The sequence below is a fragment of the Daphnia magna genome, linkage group LG7, assembly GCF_020631705.1.
Source record: "Daphnia magna isolate NIES linkage group LG7, ASM2063170v1.1, whole genome shotgun sequence".
NCBI classification, from domain to species: Eukaryota; Metazoa; Arthropoda; class Branchiopoda; order Diplostraca; family Daphniidae; genus Daphnia; species Daphnia magna.
This window is the reverse complement of record NC_059188.1, coordinates 12,677,426-12,695,899: the sequence shown is the minus strand read 5'-3', so window position 1 is coordinate 12,695,899 and position 18,474 is coordinate 12,677,426. Positions and strand designations below refer to the sequence as shown.

The following is an 18,474-nucleotide window of genomic DNA, read 5'->3' as shown; positions in this document are numbered from 1 at the left end:
GAGAATAAGCTCCTCCCATCGCCGGAGGGGTGAGTCACTTTTACAGTTCTAGACTTCAGGCTTGAACTATTACATTCAGTGGGCTATGGCAAGACAAACGTTACAGCAGACGGAATTTCCAAGTGAATTTCCATCGTGAAAATGGCGTCCACGTGTTTGCGAGTATCTCAGGGCTTAATTCCCAGTTTTCGTGGAATTGTTAGGTAAATAAGCTTAGTACTTAGTTTCATGAATGTTTGTTGTTTAATAATGAGTTGGCTGATGGATTAAATAGTCACATATTTTTGGTTTCGTGCTTACACACTCGTATGATGAAACGTACCAATTGATTACGTTCCTTTTTTTTAAATTGTGCAACGTTTATTTTTGCAGGAGAAAGTATTTGAGCGCCAATTCTGTCGGTGCTGTTAGAAATTTGTCTACTTCGGCTGACGAGAAAGCTGCACCTCCACCAGCTGAACTATCAGAGAATGAAAGAAAATTATCATCTGAAATAGAAAGTATCAGCAAAGATGTGGAAACCTTTAAAGAAAAAATTAGTGATCTTGATGTATGTTTGGTTTTTTGTATGAGGAGGATGTCTTCTGTTTTGCACATTTTGTTCCATTTTACATGCAGGACAAGTACAAACGTTCTTTGGCTGACACGGAAAACATGAGAAAACGTCTAACCAAGCAGATTGAAGATGCGAAATTGTTTGGAATTCAAGGTTTTTGCAAAGATCTATTGACGGTTTCAGACATTCTTCAGAAAGCCACAGAATGTGTACCAGCTGAAGAACTTAAAACCAACAGTCCATTAAAAAATCTTTACGAGGGGCTCACAATGACGGAAGCAGAACTCCAGAAGGTAACAACTCCTAATGAACCAGTGTTTAGACAACTAATATCTCTGTGTATGGAACTCAGGTATTCAAACGCCATGGCTTAGTTCCAGTTAGTCCACTTGGGGAGAAATTTAACCCAAATCACCACGAAGCTTTGTTTGAGCAGGTATTACTTTAAAAGTCTGTGGCACAACAGTTTTTGTTTCATCTGCATATTTCATAAAGCCTGTAGAGGGGAAAGAACCAGGAACGGTGATTGCTGTTACCAAAATCGGCTACAAACTTCACGAACGTATCGTTCGACCAGCGATGGTGGGAGTGGCCAAGTAAATGCTCGACGACATTGTATAAATACTTGTACTTGGATGACAGATAATCCCAAATCATTCAGTCTGTGCGAACATAATCAGATTTCACTGAGACCTCTCCGGGTGAATGCAAACTAAATTTCCCATTATATTGTGGCATGAACTCGGGTTGATCTCACAAGAAGTTTCGCATAGACTCAGTGATTTGACCACTCTTATTCATAGCTTAGTTAATTCGGCATGTTGCCGAGAATCCACAAGAAAAATAAAACAAAGCTCTTTTTAATAGTCAAAGAAGCTGATTTGAGTATAAATCGGAGAACTAGCTAAAGTCTTCAAGTGTATTCGATATCGTATTATTTTTACATGTCATGTGAGATCAGTCGTAATATTAAAATGGATTTCCGAGCAGAAATTTCCCTTGGTCGCATCATGCGAAAGTGGAATTTGACTGTAAGGAACACTGTTATGGTATTGGCAACAGACAAAACTTTGGTTTCAGGGGAAACTCGTTGGGAGTTACATGTTATTTGATTGACACTGTACAAGCCCTCCTCCCTGCAAGGATGTACGTTTGGACATCGTTTATTATTATTATTATTGTTATTATTTATAATGAGATTTGCTTTTCTTTCCCCTTAAAGAGAGACGTAAACTCCAAAACAGATCACGACGTGGCCGAATGGACTCGCATGTGCCGATTAAGGTTACCAGACTGTGAGAAACGTAGCAGGCAAAGTTTGCATTGGTAAGGTTTCTCGCCCGAATGGATCCTCATGTGCTTGGTAAGTGTTGAAGAATCTGAAAAGGCCTTCTTACACATACGGCAACGGTATGGTCGCTCCCCGGAGTGCGTCCGCATGTGAGTCGTGACGGACGAACTCTGGGAGAAACGACGGTCACAAATTTGGCAGCGAAACGGTTTCTCTCCCGAATGGGTTCGTACGTGAGCTGTCAAATTGGCCGCTTGACTAAACGATTTGTGGCAATCACCGCATCGGTACGGCCTTTCGCCGGAATGAGTCCGCATATGAGTTTTGAGCGTGCTGGGTCTTGCGTATGTTTTCCCGCACACTCGACACAAATTTGCTTTGCCCTGTCCTCCAGCTCCTCCCAATCCGATGCTGCTTCCGCTGCTGCTGCTGTTCGATAATCCGCTTCCGCAAGACGCCATTTCTCCATCGTAGTCGACCGTCGGTGTTAAACTGGGCACCGAAGGCGTAACACTGGGTTGCCTCACCTGGACGGGACGTTTTTTGACGGCCACTGGGCTGGTGCTTCCGGCTGGGATGGCATAAGCTTCCGCAGAAGGATAAGTCGAGTAGCTACTTTGCTGATGAACAGGGGGAGAAGATTTTGACTTGGCGAAGTTTTTGCTGCTTCCTCCGCTGCTGAATGGACTGGGAGACGATTCTTTGAGTTCCTTCAGTTCGTAAAAACCCGGAGGATCCACAGCAGGTCGCCAATCACCTGGCAGGCAGTAACCGGATGCCGAAGACGGTGTGAAAGATGTCGGGTAAATATTTGAATTGTACGAAACCTATTTTTTCAATTTAATCAATCGAATTATTGTTTGTTTTTTAAATAGGGGAATTGCTTTTTATTCTACCTGGATTGGGCTAAGTAGAGCTTGAGCTGGTGGGGCGATGGGATATCCCGTGTTGTTTGGATTGACTGTGACGGTTGCTGCCGCCGCAGCCGCTGCCGCCACTCCCGGTAAGTGGTGAATGCCGGACGTGACGTTGTGGGTGTTCCAGCATTGGAGTGGCGCACCAGTTTCGATTCCATAACTCATGGTTGGTCCCATACTCATGCCCATGCCCATGGTCATGTTCATCGACACGTTGACACTCATTGACGGGAAGATTCCGGCGCTTCCGCATCCGGCTCCTCCGTAATTACTCTCCTGATACGAGGGTGTCGAACTGGCTGACGTTGGCTGATGGTGCGGATGATGATGATGAGGATGGTGATGATGGGGCATTTTGGCCGTTTGGCTTGTCGTCGTTGTTGGGCCGTGGAACGAATACTGGCACTGAGCGCTGCCCGAGTTTCCGTTCATGACGGAGTTTTGCGATTGCTGCTGTTGGGTGGCAGCTGCAACGGCAGCCGAGAATGGAGACATGGGCCCCTGTTGATGGGCATGCGGTTGCGGCGAGTGATGATTCGAATACAAGGAGCCGTAATTCCCAATTGAGTGAGACGATTGGCCAGATTTGAAACCGAGTGGTGGCAAGTCAGCCATTTCTTGATGTTGTCTGAGTTGAACGGACGTGTTTGTTAGCGAACGCTGAGCAGAGGCGAAACACAAAGATTAAAAGAGAAACTCACTTGTAAGATGCACACGAACTGAGAGTCAAGAATCCAGGCAACGGCTCGAAATCCAATGCCGTCAAAGAGTATCCGGAAAATGGATCGCCGCCGCGATCTTTATTGCCGACGGACCCGTCGCTGTTTGGACTTCGGCAAGGCCCCAACAATTCCTGGTAAATTATTATTTTTTTTAATGTTTTAGTAAATTGAAATTTTCTTTGAAACTGTTTGATTAATTTTTTTTACCTGCACAGGTGGCAAAGCGGAAAGCGAAGTCAATTGACTAGAGGGATCATTGGCGGACGATGAAGAAATTGCATTGGCGGAATGGACCAAATCCGAAGAGTCGCACAATTGCTGAATCACGGGATCGTGATGATGATGGTGGTGATGATGAGCGTAATGCTGTTGTTGTTGCTGCTGCTGCTGCTGCTGTTGTTGTTGGTGATGATGCTGTTTCACTTCAGCCGACGAAGTGACGGGCGGAGAAGTTGGACTGGGAGGTGTCCACTGGTCCACCGAGGCGAAATTGGGATTGTTTGGTACGTAGCAGCTCTCCATCTTTTTATATTGAAGCCGAGGAGGCTGCAGTGTGTGACAGACGTGAGTGGTAGTTGCGATGAAAAGTCTCGTTGCCTCGGATGCTGTCTAGAAAAGCCGACAACAAAAGGTTGCAAAGATCAACGTATGATCGAAATTCATCCGGCTTCTTTCTATTTCCTTTTCTTTAGTTTTGATTGATACGTTTGAAGTGTGTCTGTAATTTTCCATCGACCGTGCGACGCGTCTTTCATTCACGTCACGCGCCTATTTTTGCGGGAGTCAATCCGAATATTGCTTCCCTTTAGTTTGAAGGACGGCAGTAGGGAATCAAAAGTGGGGGGAAAAAATTGGTAGGTTTCCCCTATTGTGCGCGCGTTGGAGTCTTTTGAGAGTAGTAAGGAAGACCTTGCAGTGCTGTACGCACAAAATGCGTACGTTTCGTCCGCTTTTAGTTTGACAGGCGAGAAACCGTAGCAGTGAAACTCGAAAAGCAATTATGCTGTTGCCCTGGTGATCCCGTTTCCTTATTTCATTCTGTTTGATTTGCTTTCTCTCTTTTTTTTTAATTTTTGCTGAAACCCAAAAGTCTGCGTCTCGTGATTGATTCTCGTTTGGCCACCGAACGGACTCGGTGACAGTAGCAAAAGAAAAAAAAACAGATTTTTTTAGCGATTAATTTTTTTTTTTTTTAAATAAGAAATTGGTCCGTTCTACTTGTCGATAGATTAATATCCAACACTTTTACGTTTTCTTAGCAAAGAATGTAACAGATGAAAGATTTTGCCTTTTAGCGTGACGGAGGCATCGGGAACGCGCTTTATTTGATTTGTTATCCGCCGAACGAAAGAGGGGATTGACGCAATTGGATTGGCAAAACATAGAGTGCGGAAGGAATGAACAAAAATCAAAAGAAAGCAAGTCGGAGCGCGCGTGCGCGCCCCCACCGATTGCGATTGGCTCCGACCCGGGCTATTTCACCCCTATAACTCCGCCCTCCTTAACAGCCATTGTTGGCTTTTTAGCGTTTGGGGAAGGTCGGATCGTAGTCATCATCATAAAAAAATTATAATAAAAACGATTTTTTTTTTACCTGTAATTATGCGGTTCCGGAGAGAATGAATGTTTAAAAAAAATAATGAAATCCTTGACTGCAACGGCGACGCACAACGTTTTCACTGGGGCATTTGAAATTCAGGTTCGGTACACGATGCCCAATGCGAAATATCCACCGTAGAGTTTTAATTCACTCTTCTGTTTTTGTTTGTTTTTTTAAATTTTATTTTGTAGTTAATAGCCAAACAAACGGAGCGGGCCGAAACTGAATCAACAAAATTCGTAATTTGTTTTTTTTTTTTTATGTGTTCGCAACGGCTCCTCGATTTGAATGAATAGGGGACTGATGGCCAAAGAAGAGCTAGTCTATCTCTCTTTTTCTTTTTTTTTTAATCGAGTCGCCAACGCAACTGTCCACGTCGAGCGATTAAGTTGGACTGATGAGCTGAACTGTCCGGTCGCTTCGTAGACGGGAAAGGGAATGTGTCCTGTGCTGTGCTCGGTCCAGCCGGCACAAAACTAAAGAAAAAAAGAGATACAGGCAACGTATATCCAGCAGGCCGGCCATTCGTCCTCCTACCCTATCTCTCAGCTCGCATGGAATATAAGGAAGGAGCCACACGTAGATACGAAAGAAGAAGAAGAAGAAAGAAAGAAAAAAAATACTGCATATAAGCTGACAAACAGGATCAGGGCACCAACAAGTTAAGCCGCTCCTCTTCCATGCTAATGTCACAGGACACCACCTTCCCACCCTTCACCCAAAATGTACCCCCACCACCATCAGTAGAGAGAAAAGAAAAAAAAACCAACCCTCCTTCATTTATTCCTCTATTATTTTTTTTGGTACAACCTCGTCGAGCTCATTTTACTTCACTTTGTATCTTTTACATGTTGTTTGATCATCTTGTAATATCGTTAGTTTGATTAATAACTGGCGCGCCAGTAGGTCATTTGGCGCTATATTTTTTTTGGGGTGGGGGGGGGGGTTGCTTACGTGATTCGATGTTTATGGGAAAAGGTTAATTAAAGGTGTCGGAATGATTGGCTACGTGGGGTCGTAGTTTTCAATCATTCAATACAGTTGATCGCTTTCAGGATGTTACACAGGAGGTCGTTGGTCCGTTAGATGTTGCGCATGATGCAACCAGAAATGCCGTTGATGTCCGGTGCGATGGGGCACGGACAAAATGTAGACTGTGAAAGTATAATTTTATTTATTTTTATTTTTTGTGATTATAAAATTTTTTTGAATTTAGTGAGTGGAAAGAAGATTGCGAGAGGAAGGGTAGATGGATATAAGGTGATCATCGTATCGGTTTACCACTTTTTTTGTGTGTGTGTGTGTGTTGTTGTAGTCCGTGTGTGTGTGTGTTGTTTCATTTTCATTCTTCTCCCTCGTCTTTTTATTTTGTTTCGGGGGTGAACTTTTAGCGTTGACCAGATGGCGCGTCAATTCAAGTGTTCCATACCTTCTTAGGGAAAAAGAAGAAGAAGAAGAAAAAAAAACTTCTTATGTCTGTCGAAAATGAAAAACACATTTTTCTTCTTCATTTTATAAGGCGACTTAAGAGCAGACAGTAAATAAATAAATAGTTGGAAAGGGTGGGTTAAAAAAACAAAAAACAAATGAGGAACAACACCCATCGGGTTGTCGCCCAGGTGATCGAATGATCTGGACGAACTCAAAGTTGTTTGGTCTAATCATCAACTTACCTTTTTATTTTCATTGTCTATTACTTTCATTTTTCAAAATTCATTTTGTTTTTCTTTAAAAAAGGGATGATGGTGATGGACTGTTGGCGGCTCCAGAGATGAGACAGAGAGACGACCCAATATCATTTCCACCTCGAAACCTGGAAGACGAAGGAAAATAATAAAAAATTATCTAACCCCCACCGACTCGAGAAAAGATCAGGTTACTTCAAAATTAAGTCTCCCTTTTTTTTTACTATAATATTTTTGTTTTATTTTTTTTTTTCATCTTCTCCTTTTTTTAAAAATTATTTTAATAGATACGCACCACTTCCGCTGGATCGCCCCAGGTAATATCTTTAATTTTTAATTTAAATTTCTAAACAAAAAACACAATACTTAAAATGAATCGTTTATTTGAGAAGCTCTCGAAACTGCCTGGGAATTGATGAGATAAGGATCGATTTCGAATCGGAAGCTCCGCTAAATCTCTTGCGCAAATAGACACACATGCACACCTGCGACTGTGCGCGTCAACCAGACTCGAACCAGCTAGAAAGGGTGGAGGACGCCGCCCAAAGGTAAGGTTTACCATTGAACTATTTTTTTGTTTTATTTGTTTTTCACATCCGACAAAAAACAAACGCGGTTACACGTTCGTCACACGGGAAATGATGATCCGATATGTTCGGAAGCGCGCGCGAAATTCAATCTAATCCGGATGAATGGATGGACATTTTCTTTTCGGATATCCTCCGAGTAGACAGTGTCTGTTGCTATAGTCGAGCTAAAGATGTGTGATACATATTGTTAGGTAGAGTGGCCATTTTAATAGATGGCCAAGTAAAAACGAATACACACACACACAAAAAAAAGGGGTTCACTCTGAACTTCCTGCTTCCGTGTTTTAAGGCTTCTTCCGGGACATTTTAGAAGCCAATGCATAACCCCTCGATTCCCCCATTTTATTTTTTATTATTTGCTGACCGAGTGGTAAGAGAGACAAGCAGTGGATTAAATTCTCACCTGCGGGATATTGGAAATACGACACCTTCCGTCTTCCAACCCAAAATAACTAGTCTAACGGAATAATAATAAAAACATAGATGGACCCAGCATTATACAAAAAAAAAAATGAATTTTAAAAATATTGGATTAAAATTCAATAACCTCATCCGGTCATTGTCTCGTCAGTGAAAATATTTGATAGACAAGGGAGGGGATCTTGATGTTTCCTTCCCCCCAAAAAATTGATTAGATTACATCAACGTCTAGTCGTAGGCCTCTCTTTTTTTTATGTGTGTGTGTATCCATACAGAACATTTGATGATATCAAATTACTCGATTTCTCCATGTTTTTTATCCATATTCCTCTGGTGTTTTGGGTTTCCCCTCTCGTTGATCCATTTGCGGGTAGGGGAGATCAATCCGCAAGTGTGTTGCTATTGATACAGTACGTACCGATCTTTCATCTCCCCCCCCTTTGCCGAGCACAAAAGTTGCGGATGATTGGTTGATAATAATGCGGTAATCAGCCGGTGGTTATTGACCCAATGCACGTGTGCCTGCCGCCTTGAATTGTATCGATGACGCGTGTCATCTTCAATCCTCCTCGCCCGATTTTCTCCCTCTTTTTTTTATTTTATTGAGTGTTTCTTTATTTTGCCGGCTACTTACTCTTTGAATCAAACTCTCGTAGGGATCGATCCTGTGAGACATTTTGCGCGTGCCTTTTGTCAACTTTGCGGGTTTTTTTTTCAAATTCAAATGATCGGCCCTGATTTTCTTCTTTTTAAAGGGGGGAACAAAACAAATATTGAAAATTACTCCTTTTTTTTTTTTAAGTATTTGAGTCGTGTTCCAGTCTGTGAAATAGTCTTGTCTCGTGCTTGTCGACATAAATGAAGAGTGACGTTGACACTTTGGACAAGGCCGGGTGCGACTTTAGTCTCACCGAAATGAGTTGGGAAGCCTACGAGGCCGTTTAGGATTACACACAGAGAGGCCGCAGCCTCGAAAAAAACCGACAAACAACAACATTTCAACTGAGTTTTTTTGTTGTTTTTTTTTAAGGGAAGCTCAACTTCAGCAACTGTTGTTCCAGCAAAGAGTCTTGTTCATTAACACTTGTGATGGCCGCCTAACTTTATTTGCTTAGCGCGCGTCATTCAAAGTTCTTTTGCTTTGAAATACCCAAAGACTTTGACGAGACATTGTTCCTTAATCGCAAATTGAAAATCAATATCCCTTTTTTTATTTTTGAAGGACTAATCTTTTTCTAGGATAAAAGAATTGTTTCTTCTTTCAAAAGGCGTGGCTGTCGAATGGTGGCTCGTGCATCGCAGGAACGTTTCAAACATTGCGGAGCCTATTATACGCCACCGGGTCGATGATGTTTGGGAATTATTCCTAACGCTGCCCAACATTAAAGTCCGTGTTTTTTCTTGATGCGGAGAGAGGACTTGTAAAGAGGCCTTACAACTGTTTCGTTTTTCTTTTGTTTTTTTGCTTTCCATCTCTTGACGTGCAGCCGGTCGTGGGCTCAAGCCTCTTACAAATTGTCGCAAACGCGCACGCGCACCCGACGCAGTTTCACCGTGTGCACACTGTTGAAGCCTTACGATTTGTCATTTTACCGATGAGTTGTAGACATTGAGAAAAGCTCTCCCCATCCCCCCCTTCGTGTTATAAACATGTGTGTGTGTGTGTGTCATCCAGCTAGGAGTATAGCTCGTGCCTGTTTTACTTATCCCGTTGTCTTCTTATGTAGATCGAATTCGTTATTCGGGGCTTACAGATGGCCATCCGTTAGATGGAGCGCAGGTCGTTTTTTTTAAATTATTATTATGCAGCTGTGATCATTTCTGGTCAGAAATGATTATTCAATTTTGAATGTTAGGTATGCAGAGCCGTTTTTTTTTTTTGAATTAATGGGGGGGGGGAAATGTCGATCATTTTGATTTTCAAAGAAATTGCTGTTGTCCAGGCAAAAGGAAAGATCCGCCCCCCCATTCCTGACGATAGTCGATGGAAGAAATATAGGGAAAAAGATATTTTACCTTAGAGGTCAACTTTTTTGTTTTGTTTTTACCCTCGTAAAATACCTGGGTCGTCTCCGATTACTCGACAACTCCAAAACTCGGTCGAAACCAACGAACACCGGAGTCCTATGGAGAGGGTCGGTTATAGAGAAACAACGAGAGCAGGAGTCTATAGCAGTTTGATTTTGTTTTGTTTTTTTCTAGTAGCAGGTTGCGGTTTTTTGTAAGAAAAAAAAGTTCGTCATCCGTGAGCTTGGTGTGTATCAACTTTAATGAAATTAGGTCCTCTCTAACGTTTGAGTGAATTAAAAAAAGAAAAATGAAGAAAGAAACACTTCCACATCAGCGATTCCTTTTGCAATTTTCCCTTTCCGGTTGACGGGAAATAGCAAAAATAAAAAAAAACTGAAATCTTACAACGACGTTGTGCGTGTTGTAGTTCGCAGTAAATCCGATTTTTCGCTCTCATTCCTGTTTGAAAATGCGTGTCGCGAAATTCCATTTTTTTTTTTAAACGTAAAATGACGTAACACGTTATTGATTTCTAGTTAGTCATACACGATAATAGTACCCTCTTTTTTTTTGTATAAAAGAAAACTGGGATCAATAATTACTGGAGAAGTTAACGACATTGAACTAGCTCAATCTTGAGCTGGAAATGTATGGCTGCTTCGGATATTTCTAATTAGATTATTTTGCGGATGATTCGATGTCACGCAAAACCGCATTCGGGAAATGTAATCGGATCGTTTTAATTCCGATTTCAATATGTTGATTTATTTTTTTTTAAAGATAAATTGAGTTTTTTTTTGGGGGGTGGTTTGGTTGTCAGTTGGCCACGTCCGTTTCCGCGAGACGCGTTTCCTTGTCCAATCCTTCGCTTCCAACCCGGGGAAAAGAAACGGAACTGGAAGTGATATTGGATATACCAAGTTTGAAAACCGTTAGGTTTTTCTTTTGTTTTTATTTTACTGGGCACACATACAGAAAAAAAAAAAGGCATTGAATTTCTTGGTTATTTAGTCCGTTTATTTATTATTTTTATTTCGGCCTATTCCGGAATAGAGCAGAGGACCTATTGCTATTCTATTGCCAAGTGTCGAAAACATCTAAAAAAAAAAAAAACAGTTCGTTTTTGTGAAGACGGGGGAAATCAAATGAATTTTAGATTAACGACTTTTATTTTACGTCACATATTCTTTTCATAGGGGGGCGTACCGTTGAGCAAAATAGGACAGATTGACTGCGGATGCACGAAGCCCTATATCCGTTTGTTTAGGAAAGAGTTTTCTTTTTCTTCCCCTTAAAATAATTCATAATTTTCTGTATGCGATGATGTGGTGTGACTTAGGCCATTACATTTGATACGGTTTAGTTAATTTTCGTCAAATCGCCGAAATTGAATTGAGCTGAATTAATTATGCAACGAGTGGCCAACACATTAAGATCGGGATAGTCGTTTGCCAGCCGCTCCCACTCTTCCGTTAGGCAAATCTCTTTGGCGTTACGAACTACAATGTCGAGTGCGGCTTTTTTGACGTTGTCCAGTGCATGCAAATGAGCCCAGATCATAATGTTTATGGCGTTCTTCAATTTGATACTAGAAATGAGATGATCAACGCACTCGTTCCTTAAATCTGCAATGTCGTACTTGTCGGCGGCCAAGAACAGTTGCTGGGCAGTGTCGTCCGTCAGCGGTGACTTCGTACGGCCCATGTAGATGTAATGTAGAAGTTCTTTGAAAATGTCTGATTTGATATCTTTGACGACGACTTTGCCCGTCTTTGTCTCTTGCATATCGTGAGTGAACATGGCGGCAAATACGGCGCTCCTGGCCGATAAGATATGAACGTGGGCGCCGATTTGCTGGCCGTCTTCGAAAGTGAAGTGGACGTCGCAATGCGTTTGACGGACAAACAAGTAGTCCGCCATGTGCGTCAGTGCTTTTATCTCACCTTGGCCGAAACTCTTCGATTCGATCCACATTTCGAAGGTCAATGACGAATGTGCGGCTTGCGCATTCTGGATGTTAACTTGAAATTTTTCAGATTTGACGTGCCAATCACTTGTGTCGAACGATCTCTTCAAGGCGATTTTTGCGTTTTCGTTGGTGACAATCCAAACGTTGCAATGTTGAAGATAATAATCTGAAACAGAGTCTCTTTTCGCGCTAGAAAGCGATGCAACATGAGATACATTTAACTGCTTTAAAGACAATTCGATAACATATTTGCCGGTAACTTCGGGAACAGCGGTTTGACTTCCGAACACGAACGCGGGTTGAATCCGATTTTTAGTCGGATCGTTAATTTTATTGTACGTGCATGACACGTCAAAGTGGATGTTGGATTTACAGCCGGGCAGCTGGAATTGTTCGCTAATTTCTCCGTTTGCGCTATTGAAATCAACTCGCCACTTTGCACAATGTAAATTGCCTTTATTTCGATCAACGAATTCGATCGGCATCGCAAGCGGAAATCAATTTCTTCTTGTCTATCGCACGTTCTTACTCAACAGCCAATGGAAGTATACTGGACGTTGTTGTTGCTCAATTTGCTTATCGCGCTCAACACGATAATGGAAAGATTAAGTTGGCGTTGAGTTGTGGTTTTTTGTTTGTTAAAAACCGAAATCCCAATCAGCGATAACAGAACATGTCTTGTTGCACGGAAAATTAGGTAGGCAAGGCTGACGCAAAGGGATCCTAAATTTGAGGACATCAATCATGAATCAAAAATTCTTTGTTTTCGTTGAACGTCGTCAACTATTTTTCGATTATTGCGTAGCTTGTGACGTCCTTTTTTTTTATATCAGTGTACCGACAGATCGCGCTTCTGGTCACTTTTAACTCGAAAAGTTTGGTGTGAAAAATATTTTTTTGATAAAATTGCATTCAATTAAAAACAACGTGTGCAAAATGGGTTCTTTTGAATATGAATTTGGCTCTTTATTTTCATCAGACATTTGCAAATGAAATTCAACGTGGGTTGCATAAAAAACCAATGGAAAGAAAATTGTGTCGTATACAAAAATGGGGGGGGGGGCTATTACCGCAATCGGGAGATGTTTATTTCATCATTCGAGTGGCGAGGAGACAAAGCTCGGGATGATGTTTCACTAAGATCTCCCACTCGGTCGTTGAACAAATTGTTCTGAAATTTTCAGCCACAAATTTCAGAGCCGCCTGCTTAATTTCGTCGATCGAATGGCCATCGGCCCAGATCATCAAGTTGATGGCATTATTCATTTGTATGTGGGACAGTAGAAATTCTAAACACTCCTTTCGTAGATCTTGAATGTCGTATTTCTCGGCCACCACGTACAATGACTGGGCCGTGTGTTCAGTCAACGGAGTGCAAGTATGGCCGGCATAAATGTAATGCAGGAGCTCTTTAAAAGTGTCTGCGTGGATGTCGGCGATGACGACTTGGCCCGTTTTAGCCTCCACCATGTCGTTGGTGAACATGGCTTCGAATACGGGACTGGATTCCGATAGGATGGCAACGTGGCCGCCGATGCGGCGACCGCTTTCAAAAATGAATTGGACGTCGCACCGTGTTTGCTGGACAAGTAGCTCCGCCATGCGTCTGACAGCGTTCAGTTCGCCAATACCGATGGAGTTGAATTTGATCGAAAGAACACCACTAAAGGCGCTATAATGCGATGGAGTCGGAATCGAAATTTTTTTCGATTTCCATCGATTTACAGGACATTTTTTTAAAAAATGTTTGGTCCCAACGTTGCTAAGAGTCAACCACATGTCGCACGGTAGACGATAGTAATCCGGTATAGCATCGCCGTCATTGGTTGGATTCGATCCATCATTTTGGCCGGGTCGTTTTGTCAGAAGAAACTGGAAGCTGTTTTTTTGGGGGGTCTGATTGGGACCGATTTTAGGAACCCACGACAAGTTGCATTGCAACTCAAAATAGTAGGTGTACGAATATCCGTGCGTGCGATTCACCTGATGAGGGCCAGATTTTTGTATTTCCGGCGCGTGGTTGCAATTCCAGTTCACGGTGACGAGAGTCTCGCTTTGTTTGGAAACGCTGGCACTGAAGGACATGCTTCAATCCAGCGGAGGGTTGCAGCTCCAGTTTCCTGGCGCGATTCGTTTCGTACAGCACGTCTTTATTTCAACTGAGCTTGGCCAACCGCAAAATGTGCCCAATTGATTTCTTTCTTTTATCTTGTCTTTATCTTTTAACTTGACTACTCTTATCTGGTTTCAAAGTTGAATCAAACTGTGTCGCAAGCAACGAATTGTTTTCGGTGTGTCCGGCCACCGTTATCTCAGTTCTTTGGAAAAACAAGAAATCATGTTCCAGGACGCCTCCCGTTCCGAAATAGTTGGACTTTTAACATTTCATTTCTCTTTTCTACATCGTCGTCGTCGAAAACACGAAACATTTTTGAGCGCATTTCCTGAAACTTGCGATGGCATTTTTTTAAAATATGACGGCATACGTTTCTTTCTAAACAATCCACATTGAAACAGACGGCCCAACAGCGCGAAGTTGTCCAACTATATTTCAGTTCATCATCGTGATTTGAATTGAAACGAGAAAATGTTACCGTTTCACGGGACTCCCGAAATCGATCTTCCTTCCCAGCGTTCGTGCCCATTTCAGCTATCGAGCTCACAATGATGTGGCCTGTTCAAAGCGCTCGGTTAAAACAAAACAATTTGCTCGGATTAAATGACTCGTTCAAAAAGGCGCTGGAAAGGTTTTCTGTTACAGGATATTAACTCGGCTTTCATTTGGCGACACAATCGCGCGTGATTCAGTCGTCAGTTTTCCGTCATTCCAAACGAGACGTTGTTTGTTTTGAACGTGCTCCCAACAATCACGAACGAAATTCATTGACCTACCCCCGCTCTCGGCACAAAAGAAAATGAAGCTCACCAGTTCCTACTGTAAAAATGGCATCGTGATTCTCTTTCTGTTAACGTTCGTCATGTACGCCATCCAACGGCCGACAGTTCTTCGGGCAGCAAAAACAGCGACGCGTCAAAATAAAAGCATTTTAATTTGGAACAGTCCCGAACGCATCGAAACGGCCGCTTTCGGCGTTGGCCGTTCGCCTTTTATCGAACACGGTTGCCACATCAACGAGTGTCTCATCTTCGATGACCAGTCGGCTCTTCCGTTGGATAATTACGATGCCATCATCGTGCACGTTCACGAGTTGTGGTTAACAAAGTTACCCGATTTCCAAAGACGAGGTCACCAACGTTTCATCTTTCTGACGCAAGAGACGCCCTTAATCTCGCAAACTCTGGACGTTTCTGCGCTGGCAAACGTGTTCAACTGGACCATGACTTATAGACTCGATTCGGACATTTTGTTGCTTTACGGACGCATCCATCCGCGCCGGACGGCCCCCAAAACTGCCGAAGACATTCGAACATTGATGGGGAAAACGCGTTCGATGTCGGCCAAGAACTACGCGGCCAATAAGACGAGCGCGGTCGTTTGGATGGCGTCTCATTGTGACACTCCGAGTCGGAGGGAGGTCTACATCCGCCAGTTGAGCGCATTCATTCCCGTCGATATTTACGGCGGGTGCGGACCGTTGACGTGCGAGCGCAATCACACGCATTGGCTTTCGCATCCCAAGTGTTACGACGTCCTGGAAGCGAAATACAAATTCTATTTGTCGTTTGAAAATTCCATCTGCGCGGATTACGTCACCGAGAAGTTCTTTGAAATTATGCGCAAAGAGATGGTGCCCGTCGTTTACGGCGGGGCCAATTACAGCCGGATTGCGCCTCCGCATTCCTACATCAACGCGCTCGATTTCACGCCGGAGAAGCTGGCCGAGTATTTGAAAATGCTGGACGCTAACGATACGCTGTACAATGAATTTTTCTGGTGGAAGGCTCATTATCGAGTGGAGGCTGGAGCGGATCAAATGGCGCGACACGGATTCTGCGATTTGTGCCGAAAACTCCACGAGGAAGAGGGCGTAACGCAATACTATTCCAAATTAGTGTCACAGTGGGATGCGAGCACTCAATGCAAATCTGATTTATGAACGAATTTATTTGGACTTGTTGATACCAAATTTCTTGTTGAGTTTTTTTCGTTATAGCGTTTTGAAAAGCTGACGAATGTTGCGAAAAATAAACATAGCACAATGTTTACGCAATTTGACTACCTGATGTTTCGTGCGGCGATTAATAACTGAATTTTTTTTTTATCTGATTGATCTATTTTTAATAGTATATCGTCACTGAATTGTAGTGATAGCCTCCTTAGCTCAGTGGTAGAGCGCTGGTCTCGTATGTGTGTGAAGTTAACCAGAGGTCGAGAGTTCAACCCTCTCAGGAGGCACGTGTAAATGTCGTTCCTTTACGCGTGACACGGGTCTTAATTCACTTAAAAAGTACTGCAATGTGCGTTTATTGTTTCACCGCTTCTTGCCAGTACCAAAACATAAGCCTATTGGATTGTGAGCATTTAAAAATCGATATCGAATGTCTGCATTTTGAAAACGTTTTAATTATGTAAAGAAACATTGGGGTAGGCTACTGTGTGCTAACATAATGGGAAAAAAAATTAATTAGATTAGGAAATGTAATGCTTCATTACTTGTTGATTAGGAATGCAGCTAATTGCACTTAATATTTTGATTGATTGATAGGTAGGAAAGAATAGGAAAGAAGGCTCGGACAGGTCACACCAGATTTAATTGCAGCTCATTGGAACGCGCGTCGTGTGGCCTGGACACTTAAATAGGGACAATGTTTTGGTAAAATGCTTCCACTCTTGCGTCTAGCAAATGTGTTTGAAATCATGAACCACAACGTCAAGAGCAGCTTCTTTAAGGTCGTCAATTGAATGAAGGTCAGCCGAAGACATCAAATGAATGGCATTACCCAATCTCACACGCGCCATCAGAAACTGAATGCACTTCTCTTTTCAGTTCTTGAATGTCCGAGTAAATGAAAATGGAGCAGTTGGCTGAAAATCTTGGGCTCGATATCCTCAACAACGACTTGGCCCGTCTTCCTCTCTTGCATGTCGTGATTGAACATGACGGCAAACATCTTACTCATGGCCGATAAGATGCTGACGTGACCTCCAATGCGCTGGACATCTTAAACCAACATTTTCCCGACCTCCATTCATCTAATCCTGACCATTTCTTCAAGATCGATTTCTTGCCTCTGTTGATAGCGAATTCAACAGCGCAGGACGGACGATAGTAATCCGGAAGCAATTCTACTTCTCCGCTGGAACTCGGCCTTTCCTTGACGCCATCTACTTGCGTCAGACAGACTTAGGTGCCCACTCACCGGAGAAAGGGCCCGTTTCGGAAAAATTCATAATATCCATCCCATTGTCTATCCATCATATTGTTTATGGGTAACATCTTTTATTTATTTGAGTAAATCCAAATTCATGTTTGATTTCAATACTTTACGTCCCGAAGCATTAACTATTGGTAGTCAGTTTGAATGCTGCCAATGAGTGACGACATTATGGAGTCAGCTGATGGAGTGATTAGGCAATAGCTGCCGTGTCCCGTGCGTTCCAAATCCGTAATTATGCTAATTATAGTTAATTAAAACTTCCTTTTTCCTAGTCTGAATAACATTTGAAATAATATCGTGCCAGCGGTAAAGGAAAACGCAGTGCAATCTAGCTAATAACATCTCTTAAGGATAAAGGTAACCGTGTCGAATGACGAAATTCAAAGGCCTCAGTTTTGGCCATTGTTACATATGGGCAAGAGTCGTGGAAAAATGTTCAAGAGTTTTCTGAGCAGTTTTGAAAAATCTCGACAGGTATTTAACTGATTCAATCAAAAATGCCTTTGAACTCATTTCCAGCACCCAAGGCCCTTCCTGGAACCAAGAAAGAATTTCCGCAGGTGTGCAGCCGTGTCAACAGCGGAAAGGTGAAAACACCAACGTTTCATCCGTCATTTTGCGATCAATCCGCAAGTGCGACCTGCTCCGTTGGCCAACAATTTAGCGCGTCTCGTTCCAATGAGCGCCACACACCCAAGCCCGGCACGCACCATGATTCTTCTGGTGTGTCTGCTTGCCTCAACAAACAGATCACAAATCCGCTAATCAAAGTGAAATCAGTTGACAAAAAGCCTCGTAGCAGCCAGCCGGATAACAGGCCGATTAAACCAACGTGGAACATTACCACCCAGATAGATGCCAAGAAAATGCCTATCGAAATTCCACCTTTGCCCGGCAGGAGAAAGACGTTGAAAGATTTGGTGTGCAAACCTTTCCAGGCCAAGCCACTACCTCCCAGCACTTACGAACCGTTTGTACCTGTGATCAGGAAACGTCCGTCTGTCTCGTATAACAAGAAATTGGCAATCGAGCTGAGCCCGACGGAGGAACAGGAACTGCGGGAATTTGAATTGGCTGAAAAGGTGATCCCCGGAATTGAGTCTCAGAAGAAGAAGAAGATTCCCGGTCGTTTCGAAAAGGCAACCCAATTCCCTTGCGAGGAAGAAGTTGCACGGCAAGAGGTGGCTCTGGTGAGAATGCTGGAAGAAATAATTTTTCGAGAAATCGCAAAGAAAAAGACGGCCCCATAATGTTACGTAGCATGTTGAATCAACTGAAAAGTTGGTTTTCTTAAAAACAAGTATCCATTTTCGATTGTTTTGCTATACAGGAATGTATGGTGGTCGGTTCATTACACGAATATTATCGAACGTA

The 18,474-nt window shown here is 42.7% G+C and overlaps 5 protein-coding genes, 1 long non-coding RNA gene and 1 other non-coding gene across 7 annotated transcripts; 4 read left to right on the top strand and 3 right to left on the bottom strand.

Moving 5' to 3' along the window:
- The first annotated feature begins 82 nt into the window (after nucleotides 1-82).
- LOC116928130 (grpE protein homolog, mitochondrial) lies at nucleotides 83-1,428 on the top strand. The gene is made up of 5 exons (XM_032935227.2): nucleotides 83-203; nucleotides 373-550; nucleotides 619-849; nucleotides 909-992; nucleotides 1,052-1,428. Exons 1-5 carry the CDS (start codon nucleotides 142-144, stop codon nucleotides 1,154-1,156), a joined length of 660 nt encoding a protein of 219 aa, XP_032791118.2. The 5' UTR covers nucleotides 83-141; the 3' UTR covers nucleotides 1,157-1,428.
- Nucleotides 1,429-1,461: 33 nt separating this feature from the next.
- LOC116928118 (protein glass) lies at nucleotides 1,462-5,556 on the bottom strand. Its single transcript, XM_032935199.2, has 5 exons — nucleotides 5,081-5,556; nucleotides 3,694-4,095; nucleotides 3,466-3,617; nucleotides 2,744-3,392; nucleotides 1,462-2,674 (listed from the first exon to the last, which is right to left on the bottom strand). The coding sequence occupies exons 2-5, from the start codon at nucleotides 4,006-4,008 to the stop codon at nucleotides 1,802-1,804; spliced, it is 1,989 nt and encodes a 662-aa protein (XP_032791090.2). The 5' UTR covers nucleotides 4,009-4,095; nucleotides 5,081-5,556; the 3' UTR covers nucleotides 1,462-1,801.
- LOC116934219 lies at nucleotides 3,848-18,474 on the top strand. Its single transcript, XR_006649892.1, has 7 exons — nucleotides 3,848-3,989; nucleotides 6,824-6,961; nucleotides 7,059-7,088; nucleotides 7,164-7,319; nucleotides 16,428-16,630; nucleotides 16,710-17,152; nucleotides 17,220-18,474. It is a non-coding gene; the product is annotated as an uncharacterized LOC116934219 (long non-coding RNA).
- On the bottom strand, nucleotides 10,787-12,347 carry LOC116936362 (BTB/POZ domain-containing protein At1g21780). Its single transcript, XM_032943507.2, has one exon. It carries the CDS (start codon nucleotides 12,243-12,245, stop codon nucleotides 11,151-11,153), a length of 1,095 nt encoding a protein of 364 aa, XP_032799398.2. The 5' UTR covers nucleotides 12,246-12,347; the 3' UTR covers nucleotides 10,787-11,150.
- LOC116936361 (speckle-type POZ protein-like) lies at nucleotides 12,702-13,933 on the bottom strand. The gene has a single exon (XM_032943506.2). The coding sequence runs from the start codon at nucleotides 13,843-13,845 to the stop codon at nucleotides 12,847-12,849; it is 999 nt and encodes a 332-aa protein (XP_032799397.2). The 5' UTR covers nucleotides 13,846-13,933; the 3' UTR covers nucleotides 12,702-12,846.
- Nucleotides 14,000-16,359, top strand: LOC116928126 (alpha-(1,3)-fucosyltransferase C). The gene has a single exon (XM_032935220.2). It carries the CDS (start codon nucleotides 14,676-14,678, stop codon nucleotides 15,816-15,818), a length of 1,143 nt encoding a protein of 380 aa, XP_032791111.2. The 5' UTR covers nucleotides 14,000-14,675; the 3' UTR covers nucleotides 15,819-16,359.
- On the top strand, nucleotides 16,033-16,117 carry Trnat-cgu. Its single transcript is given in 2 exon segments — nucleotides 16,033-16,068; nucleotides 16,082-16,117. It is a non-coding gene; the product is annotated as a tRNA-Thr (tRNA).

Coding starts and splice junctions, on each gene's coding strand:
- LOC116928130 (XM_032935227.2), top strand. CDS start 142: ATGGCGTCCACGTGTTTGCGAGTATCTCAGGGCTTAATTCCCAGTTTT. Junction 551..618: donor AAAAAATTAGTGATCTTGAT/GTATGTTTGGTT, acceptor TTTTACATGCAG/GACAAGTACAAACGTTCTTT. Junction 993..1,051: donor ACGAAGCTTTGTTTGAGCAG/GTATTACTTTAA, acceptor TATTTCATAAAG/CCTGTAGAGGGGAAAGAACC.
- LOC116928118 (XM_032935199.2), bottom strand. CDS start 4,008: ATGGAGAGCTGCTACGTACCAAACAATCCCAATTTCGCCTCGGTGGAC. Junction 3,618..3,693: donor CCGCTTTGCCACCTGTGCAG/GTAAAAAAAATT, acceptor ATAATTTACCAG/GAATTGTTGGGGCCTTGCCG. Junction 3,393..3,465: donor AGTTCGTGTGCATCTTACAA/GTGAGTTTCTCT, acceptor CGTTCAACTCAG/ACAACATCAAGAAATGGCTG.
- LOC116936362 (XM_032943507.2), bottom strand. CDS start 12,245: ATGCCGATCGAATTCGTTGATCGAAATAAAGGCAATTTACATTGTGCA.
- LOC116936361 (XM_032943506.2), bottom strand. CDS start 13,845: ATGTCCTTCAGTGCCAGCGTTTCCAAACAAAGCGAGACTCTCGTCACC.
- LOC116928126 (XM_032935220.2), top strand. CDS start 14,676: ATGAAGCTCACCAGTTCCTACTGTAAAAATGGCATCGTGATTCTCTTT.